Consider the following 9,317-nt stretch of genomic DNA (forward strand, 5'->3'; position numbering starts at 1 on the left):
GGTTAAAACACGCTGGCTCTCCACTGCACCGGCTAAAGCTCCTTAAATATTACATTACAAAGAGAGATTATGGAGTTTTCGGAGCTGTGACCAGCAGCTCTGCAGCTCGCCATGTGTGTGTGTTCATGTCAGTGTTTCCACATGGATTCACAGGCAGCTGATTAACCTTCATGCCAGGTGGCAAAAAGGGGGTGTGGTGGTGGGAGTGGCCAATCACAAAAAGGTGCAGAGCTTCTAAACGGATTATGTGACATGACCAAACTTTAAAGAAAGACACACACAGACATGCAGGCATGTGCCAGTCTGACATGTCCTGTCTTAACTCATGAACGGTTGTCGTGGGAGGCATCGTTCATCAGTTCAGTGTCAGCCTCACCCCTTCGTGTTATACAGACTCGCAGGAGGCATCACTGGATTCAGCAGCTCCAAAGAAATCCTTCTTTCACCGGCTCACAAAGTCGTGACCTCGCTGTTCCACGGACAAGTGCTGGTGAGGCTGTGTGTGTATGTGAATGCATTAACTCGTGGATTCATGCACACGCGTTGGCAGCTGTTGCAAATTAGAGCTTATTTGTGAGAGACGCCGCTGATTCTTTGAGCAACTGACGAGCAGCGATAAAATAATCACCAATTACAGTCGAACTCAAACATCCCGTGTGGACTGAGAGGAGGACATTTCGTCTGCTGAATAGCGATCAGAGACTGTAGCTTTCGCCTTAGATTTAAGAAATAATTTGTTTAAATCAATGAAGGTAACATACAAACATCACCAAAAAAAAAAGTACAGTATGACAAAAACAAATATTTCAACCGTTTATTTGTTCTTAAGAAAACAAAACCAGTCTGTGGATGTTGTATTCCTGCCAGTCAAAGGCCATGCGTACAAAATATGGCTGCTTTTAGAAGCAGCAATTTCAGAAATGTTGAACAAGACCAAATAGATTCTTGTTTCTATGTGATCAAACAATAAAATATCAAACTGACTAATCATTTTCAACAGAGAACTGGGGACATATGATTTAAGAGAAATGGCACAATAAAGAATAATGGCCCTCACTTGTCAAGTGAATGCACAGCTTGTTCATTTATGCACTTATTTTCCCAGACAGACACTTAGAAATGCGATAAGGGTTGTTCATAAACAACATCACGTACAGTGTGAGCATGTACCTGCTCAGAGAGGGTTAGGGACCAACAGTCTCCTGCATCTTAAAGAAAAATACTGTAATCATCCATCTTGACTTTCCATGTTAAAACACTGCAGTTGGCAGCGATGAAGTCGTGTGTGTCTGAAGTTGAGGGTTTGCAGCTTAAGTATGTACCTGAAGCACTTGACCGAGCTTAGCTCCACATACAGCAAAGACAGGATGGCTGCACTTCCACTTGTATGAAATGACCCTTTAGAGGTGCCTGTGTGAAACCTGTTATTTCACTCAAAGGTTGGATGTGAAACTGATCATATATGCCTATTTTTTCAGGTGGATCTTGCAATTGCAGGTTTTCAATGGCTGGTAGAGTTTCATCAACCAGACAGGACATATTACTGTATCTCAGCATCTGATCACGTTGTTGTTTCTGCTGCATCTTGATGAATGAAGGCCAAAATCTTAGAGAACATGAGATGAAATCTACTCCATCAGTACTGTTCAGCCATCATTAATACTGTAAGGGCTGACCAGCCAGTGAAGGGGTGGCTTCCTTGGCCCCTGCCAGTGCTGTCACTGTACTGTTCCCAGATATACCCTGTTTCAACATACTGTCTATAAACATTATTGATAATGTTAGTCCTGAGTTCCTCATAAAGAGTAGCTGCCTGCTCTCTGTATGGCCCGTCTGTGTTGCTATAGTGGTGCAGGGCTCTGACTGCCAAGTAGTTGATGTTAATCCATATGGGTCCCCTCCAATATGGGGCATCGTGTTCTGTGTTTCGCTTCATGTACAGTGGATCGGCCTTGGACAGCGAACGCAGGCCGTAGGGCGTCCACAGCTTACTGGAGTCTCTCATGTCACGGAAGATATGTTCTAGTTTGGGAGAGTCCGGCGTAAGAATGTGCAGTAAGAAAGGGAACAAGCTGACATAACCCAAAGCATTGACATACTGCTGCTTGGGGGCCCGGCGGACTGAGCGCACAAGGCGTGCCACAGGGAACTGATGGCGGGGCTGTCCGGGGGGCACGTACACCTTCTCCTGCTGCAAGGACACGGCCTGGGTGTGGTTGCCAAAGTCACTGAAAGCACGGTGTTGTTCTGACCAGTGGAGCTCATTCAGCAGGTTGTTATCACTGAGGACTCGGTGGGAGTGTTCATAGTCCTGGTGAGGCTCGCCCAGGAGCTGGGCTATACTTGCCATGATGCCTGAGGATAAGACCATCCAGCAGTGCAAGTCCACGTGGCGCTCATCTGCTGATGGATGTGAGGCCCGAGGATAGTCGTCCAGCCCAGAAGTCAAGGTTTTGGGATTAAGGAAAAGATTAGTGTCCTTGTCGCGTCCGCGCCAGCGGTACGAGTTTGGTAGGGGCCCCGTCTGTGTGGTGTTGTACCATTCAAACCAGGTTTTCAGTCTGGGGAAGAGCCGTCGGAGGAAAGGCAAGGTTGGTTGAGATTCTACCTTCTCTGAATTTGAAGAGAGTTGTTCAATAAGTTCCTGAAGAGCTAAGAAGAGAGTGGGTGGGTTGGCATTCTCGTTACGCTGCACTACAAACTCAGCTGGGACTTTACTGCGAGCCTCGTCTCCCAGGATCTGCTCACGGGGGATCCAGCCCTCGATATTGATCAGGTCTATCCAGTGAGCAATAGCCTCCCTTGTCACCTGGGGATCCCATTTACTCAGCAGCAGCTGGTGAAAGCCCTCATCCCAAAGGAACCCTCTGGGAAAGAAAGAGCGTGATGGTACAGCAGTGAATAAAGCGCCTTCAGGGTACAGGAGCGGGTATTCGTTGTAGACCGACTGTACCACCGACTGGCCATAGAAGTAGCCCATTCCACCCAACATGTTGCTGAGTGCCGCCTTCCCAAACTTAATATGTGCCTGGCTAAAACTTTTGCTCTCAAGTCCAAAAGTCTTCTCGAACTTTGCGTTGAACTCAGCTTTCCTCTTCTCCAGCTCCTGAGTCATGATGGAGCCCACAAGCTGGTTGGGACGGTTGTGGAAGCTCCCGGACTCAAACAGAACTTCGATCTGGAACGGTGTCTGGACGGTCACCTGGTAAACCACAAAGTCGCTCTCCTTCCTCGTGTCAGAGTTTTTCTGTTGGTTTTGGTGTGGGGGGGGCTTGTAGGTGTCTACAGCTATGTAATGCCTCTTCTCAGCGGAGGGCGGACTGTAGACAAACCTGCGGTTCAGACTGTGCTTCACAATGTCAGTCAGCTTCTCCAAGCCAGGAGAGACAGTCTGAAGATAGTTGTAACTGGAAAGACAAGGATCTATTGTTAACGCAAACCTTGAAAGTAGTTCAGTCGTTCCCTGATACAATTACAATTACAATTAGTCATTTGCAGACGCTTTTATCCAAAGCGACGCACATATGAATTCACACACCAATGGCGCAGCATCGGGGCAGTTTTGGGGTTCAGTATCTTGCCCAAGGGTACTTCGGCATGTGGACTGCCAAGGCCAGGTATCGAACCACGGACCCCCGATAGGTGGACGACCGCTCTACCTCCTGAGCCACAGCGGCCCCATGACACATAAGTGATCTCATCTGCACTAGCTATGTTTGTAAAGCCTTAGCACGCTGTGTCATAGCCTGAAAGCTGGTGTAAGCTTTTGCAGTCTCATATTGTGCTGTGCATATTACACTGGTGACTCAGAGTTTAAGAGTAAAATCAAACTTCAAGCTCCCACTAATTCTTCATCATCCATCTTCCTTCAGTAAATCATAATAAATCAAACAATCATTTCTATCAGTGCATACTGTACCTTTCTATTTTGCTATGCTGGTCTTCTCTGGCCCACATCAAAGTGTGAAATACTGGTGCTCCCTGTTAGTGTTGCTAGCAGAGAGTCCTGATCCACTCAACACAAAAAAATACTGCAGCGACAGGTCTGTCTGAAGGCGGATAAACACCTTCGCTGATGAAACGACAGCTGTGCCGTTTGAGAAAAGAGCCCTTATGGAAAGAGTCTGCTTTTCTTTGGCTTTTCAAACAATACATAGAGCACGTACAGCACATCAGTGTAGACCACAACTTTCAGACTTAAGGAAACCTAATTCATTCAATGTGTTTTTGGACTGATGAAACACACTGAAAAGTCTGCTTTTGATGCCATCTAGTGGCTGGATTTTCTTTGTAGCCCTGTAATAATGTAAGTACAGCACGACATGACATTACTACTGAGTCTCATCCAGTCAAGACAACAGACTTGAAACCTCGGGGTCATTCAAACAGAGCTTTTCTCGTAGAAAAGATTTGGTGATTTGTGGAACATGTCTCCCCCTTCTGGCAGTGAGAGTAATTACAAAAACACTTGACGTGCTTTTGAGGCTTCGCCATCCTCCGGGTTGCTGTAGTCTACTTAAACACTGCTATCCTGCACAATACAAGGATTCACCTGGCGGCGATAGTTTTAATCAGCATTGTGTGAGCTCATTTGGCTCCAGCGCTTGAATGCAGCGGACGTTCATTTAGATGTAAATTCCCACACTGCAGCTTTAAATCGCCACATGCCGCCACTGTACACGGATGCTTTGCTCATTTGCAGTTTAAATGGTCACGATCACCTTTCTACGGCGGTTTACCAACACATGGTTTTTGCTACCCTCACTGACTGATAACTGGACTATCTGGACCAGCACTGGAGACCATCACTATATTGTGCTCATTAAAAAAGAACATTCTGTTAACCAAAGACTTTGGGTCAATTGTTGCAGGCATTTCTTAATTGGCACCTTTCTGTGCTGCATAGTATCTTCAAACCTGATAAAACTGGGCCCTGGCAGTCACTCTACAGTTCCCTCCAGATTCCTCGTCCATGATCTCTCTCTTTTGAAACTGCTGCCACTTTACCGTCACTACTGTGTTCGTGCACTTACCTGGCATATTTGGAACTGGATAATTCGCCAGTTACTGGCTTTCTGAAGGAGATTTTAAAGTTTCCAAGCTCCTCTGAGAAACCAGTGATGGATGCGAGGCGGTTTCTCTCCTCAACGTGAGCCTCCAGTGATCCCTGTGTGTCTGCTGCTGCGTAGAACATCAGGGAGATGACTGGCGCTTGAGGAGCAGAGCTCTGGTGGGTAAAAACAGAAATCATTAAACATGGGCAATAACTGCAACTGCTTGATATATTTCAAATAAATGGGAGATGGAAGATCTGCTCGTTAGGCTGAATAAACGGTCCGGACTCACATGCTGTTTGGCAGTGATCCTCCAGGTCCAGTCTCCTCCGTGATCCCCTCCCATCCGCTTGACAAACTCTGTGGTTAGTGTGAAATCGTTGTCTCGGATTTCCTGGACGCCAAAGGTGATCCCATCATGCATCAGCCAGCCATAGCTTTGCAAACGATCCCCTTGCTCACAAGTGTGCCTCAGGTTTACATCCATGTCAGAAAACTGACGCATCCACATCATGCCTGGGGAGGTATAACAGTCAAGGTAAATGCATTTGGGTGCACGAATACATCATTTGGAAAATAATTAGTCAACAGTTTCACAGAAAAGGTAAGTCCCAAACTCACTGGCTACATGCAGCGTGTTAGCCGCCAACTGGGCTTTGAGAAAAGCAGTGCTTAATTATCTGTCGTTACTCAGTATTTGAAAATGTAGTGCACTTTGTGCTGTCAACTAATTAACAATATTGGTCATCCAAATTGGATGAGAGGGTAAACAGTCCTACAAACTGTGGCCAAAATTTGCTTGAATTTGACAAGTGTCTAGGCTTGGTTCCCACCCTGTCCCCGATCCAGCGCAATTCAACACCGAGGATTTGATTAAGGCAACAAAGCAAACATTTTGTAAAAGCAAACGATTAAATATCAAAAGGAAAATCCACCCTAAAACAGAATTTGGACTGTGATATCCCAGTGCATGGCAGCCGCCGCCACCAGCGTGTGAATGTGTGTGTGTGAATGGGTAAATGCTGACTTGTGTTGTAAAACGCTTTGAGTGGTTGGTAAGACTAGAGAAGTGCTACAGAAATGAAGTCCAATTACCATTTTACATGATATTACTGTGACTTTGACAGTAAAGACAGCATCAAAAAAGCTGAAAACTGTGTATCTTTGTACACTCCAGTAGTATCTGAGCTGGAAAAATCATCTTATTCCAAAGTGTCTGACAGAACTGTATGTGTCTATCAGTTTATTCCAGTTCACTGAAGCTATATGATGTTTACACCCAGTGAAATATTCAAAGCAAGACTCCATGTTTTTATGTTTTTATGGCTGCACCATGCCATAAAATTAAAATGTTCTAAATTTATTCAGCTTCATTTTATAGACATACATATCTTTAGAAACTTTGGGATCTTTGCCAGAGTTTGAGATAAAGCTCTGTGCACCGAGCTATGAAACAAACGCCTCTTTTCATGGTTTTAATCTGTTCAACTCATTAGTGTTAATCTGAGTGAACAAGGCTCCTTAACCTGCTTCAACAAAGCCTCCAGATCCAAAATACGGACGCTTGATCACATTATGAGCCGTATATCAAAGTAGTCTGTCATATACAGTACACAGTGATATTTGACTCAGTCTGTATCACACAGCGTGAGGACTGACGGTGACCCAGGAGGAGGGTCTCCGTCCATTATTCACCGCCTGTGTCTCCACATGACATCGTCACTCATCTTGAGGTTCTGTACAGTATTTCATGAAAAAGGTATGCTTCTTTGGATTTCCTCTTTAACTATTCCACCACAAATGTAGTTCAGCTCGACTCTGAAGGTGTCAGCCTACCCGTCACAATCGAATTGGGACTCCTGGTCTTCATCCCAAAGTAGACCTGAGGCCTGTACGAGCCCCAGAACCTCTCCGGGGAAACCTTGGCACTGCTGCTGTTGGCATCCAGGACAGGAGGTGACGGGTGGAGGGTCACCACCCGTTTGGCAAGACTGGAGCGCATGTAGAGGGCATAGAAGAACCAGATCAGGCTGAAGATGCAGAGGCCAATGGAGATGTTGATGAAGACTTTGCCGATGTCCACTTTCTTTTTCTTCTCTTTGCGGTGAAACGCGGCGGGCTTCTCATCTTTCCTTGGAGGGGGAGCAGCTTCACCGGTCACCACCCTCTTCCTCTGCCTGCCCATCCTGCCCTTCTGAAGCTGGAAAAAGAAGAAGAGGGAGGAAGATATTTTTATTTAATAGTCTAAATCTGTGTAGCAGTGTCAAGGAAACTGGAAGGTAACTGAAGGTCTGTTTCAAACAGCACTTTCATGAATCTGCACCTGATCTGTGAATCTCACAGTGTAAAATATCACAGCATTTATTTCTTGTAGGTACAGGACAGGACCCAATGATTATTAACCTTAGATATCCCATATGTGCACAGAAACCCTGGCTCAGTTCAGCTCAGATACATCTCACCCTCTGAACCCAATCAACTGCAAACAGCTCAGTTTCCCACAGAAAGTCTGAAGTTTGATCAGCTGATATTTTAATGACTGTTTGCATTAAACGTAATATTTGTCATGTGATTACTGATTGTAAAACTACCCAGTTGAAATGTACATTCAGCTTTTGTTGACACTGTTTAGACAAGTGTTGATTCACCTTTATGGTCATTCTGAAGGCTCATATTTAGTCTGAACTATCAGGCAGAGCAGATATCAGAAACACTGAAATATTACTGAACTACAGCCTTCAGATTCACTGCAGGACTGTTTGTATTCAGCTGCATTCGTTTAGCTGGGTGTGCCTAATAAACTGGCAATTGGTTGTATGTTATATTTGATGTTTCTCCTACTTGGATAACGAAAAGCTCTCCATCTGAATAAAGGGTATGAGGGCAGTGGGCGTTGTAAACTGGACAGATTGTGAAACACTTTGAGGGAAATTTGCATTTTCTGCTTTTGACCAACGTAAATAAATAATGTATATACACAAATTAAATTGACTTGGCTTTCTTTAACGCTGGCTGGTTGTAACTTTTTCTTCTCAATCCTCTCTGTAAAATGACATCTGATAAAAATGAAAACTAAACAAAGACACAAAGTTCTTAATAATTTACAGTTAAACAACGAAAGATCAGGTGGCCCAGCTGTGCAGGATGTGCATTTCTAATAAAAAGGCACAGATCTAAGAAAAACACCATTGGGCAAACATGTATTACACCTTCTGTCTCTGCTGTGATCTATAATAACACTCAGCTCAGTTTATTAGGTACACCAAGCTAAAACTAATGAGGCCTAACATCAGCCCTCCACTTTCATTCAGGTCACAGTAATGAGGTTTTAGGGAGGTGTTGCTTCAGCTGTATGGTCACTTTGGAGGCTGCAGTTTGGGTGCCGCATCACTGACAAACACGAGGCCGTTAAAATATAAGAAAAACCTTCCAGAATACACAAAACCTGAACATTTACTGCCGTGAAGGGAGGATTTATCGCGGTGCTGTTGTATTACACAGCAGTAGTTCAGGCTGCAGTTGAGTACATGAACTGTTAAAGGAGCGTAGTTTACAATAACCAACGCAGTTAAGAATACTATTACTACTAATGTCACATTATAAACAACACAGAATCTGGCCTTCATTATCACAACATCTGAGAAAACAGTCGTTTCGAGTCTCCCAACGTCTGCAGACTCCTGTCACCGACGTGAAGTCACGTCACCATTCAGCTACAGCGCGTCTTTGCTAGCCTGGCTAACGTTAACCCTGCGTGTTGCATGACGGTAGAAAATTATGGCGATGGTTTTGTAAATTAAACGAAGTTTCTATGTAAACTGCTTCCAATCAATTTAAGCAGCGACCACCGAAACCTGTTTTGCCCAGAACACACTGAGCCGGTGAGTCTAACGTTACACCGCGGGCAGCGTCGCATGTCGGCTGCGCGCTACTCGCTAGTTAGCGTCGCAATGCTAACGCTAGTTTTCAGTGACACCGAGCGGCTGTGGAGACATAACGCGGCTTTAATCAGCGAGCACGTCATGAAATACGGAGCCGGGTTACAGTTCTAGGTTAATGTTCATTCAACAGATGCTTACCGGCCTGTCAAATATCAGAGTCTCAGCTGCTCATTATCCGTTGCTAGCTGACTAGCTACTTCCTGGTTACGACGTTTCCACTGACGTGTCCTCCGCTCCGTAATGCACGTGCGTGACATCACCAGCCCCCCCCGCCGCTTGCTCATCGATCAGTGCAGATCGTATACCGACGCGCGCATGAAGA

The 9,317-nt window shown here is 45.2% G+C and overlaps 1 protein-coding gene across 1 annotated transcript; it reads right to left on the bottom strand.

Moving 5' to 3' along the window:
• Positions 1 to 800: 800 nt before the first annotated feature.
• Positions 801 to 9,215, bottom strand: mogs (mannosyl-oligosaccharide glucosidase). The gene is made up of 5 exons (XM_076727366.1): positions 9,134 to 9,215; positions 6,891 to 7,254; positions 5,347 to 5,570; positions 5,034 to 5,227; positions 801 to 3,407 (listed from the first exon to the last, which is right to left on the bottom strand). Exons 2-5 carry the CDS (start codon positions 7,237 to 7,239, stop codon positions 1,637 to 1,639), a joined length of 2,538 nt encoding a protein of 845 aa, XP_076583481.1. The 5' UTR covers positions 7,240 to 7,254; positions 9,134 to 9,215; the 3' UTR covers positions 801 to 1,636.
• Positions 9,216 to 9,317: the final 102 nt, after the last annotated feature.

Source organism: Chaetodon auriga, chromosome 4 (genome assembly GCF_051107435.1).
Source record: "Chaetodon auriga isolate fChaAug3 chromosome 4, fChaAug3.hap1, whole genome shotgun sequence".
In the NCBI taxonomy this organism is placed as follows: domain Eukaryota; kingdom Metazoa; phylum Chordata; class Actinopteri; order Chaetodontiformes; family Chaetodontidae; genus Chaetodon; species Chaetodon auriga.

Coding starts and splice junctions, on each gene's coding strand:
- mogs (XM_076727366.1), bottom strand. CDS start 7,239: ATGGGCAGGCAGAGGAAGAGGGTGGTGACCGGTGAAGCTGCTCCCCCT. Junction 5,228..5,346: donor GGATCACTGCCAAACAGCAT/GTGAGTCCGGAC, acceptor TTTACCCACCAG/AGCTCTGCTCCTCAAGCGCC. Junction 3,408..5,033: donor TCCAGTTCCAAATATGCCAG/GTAAGTGCACGA, acceptor TTGTCTTTCCAG/TTACAACTATCTTCAGACTG.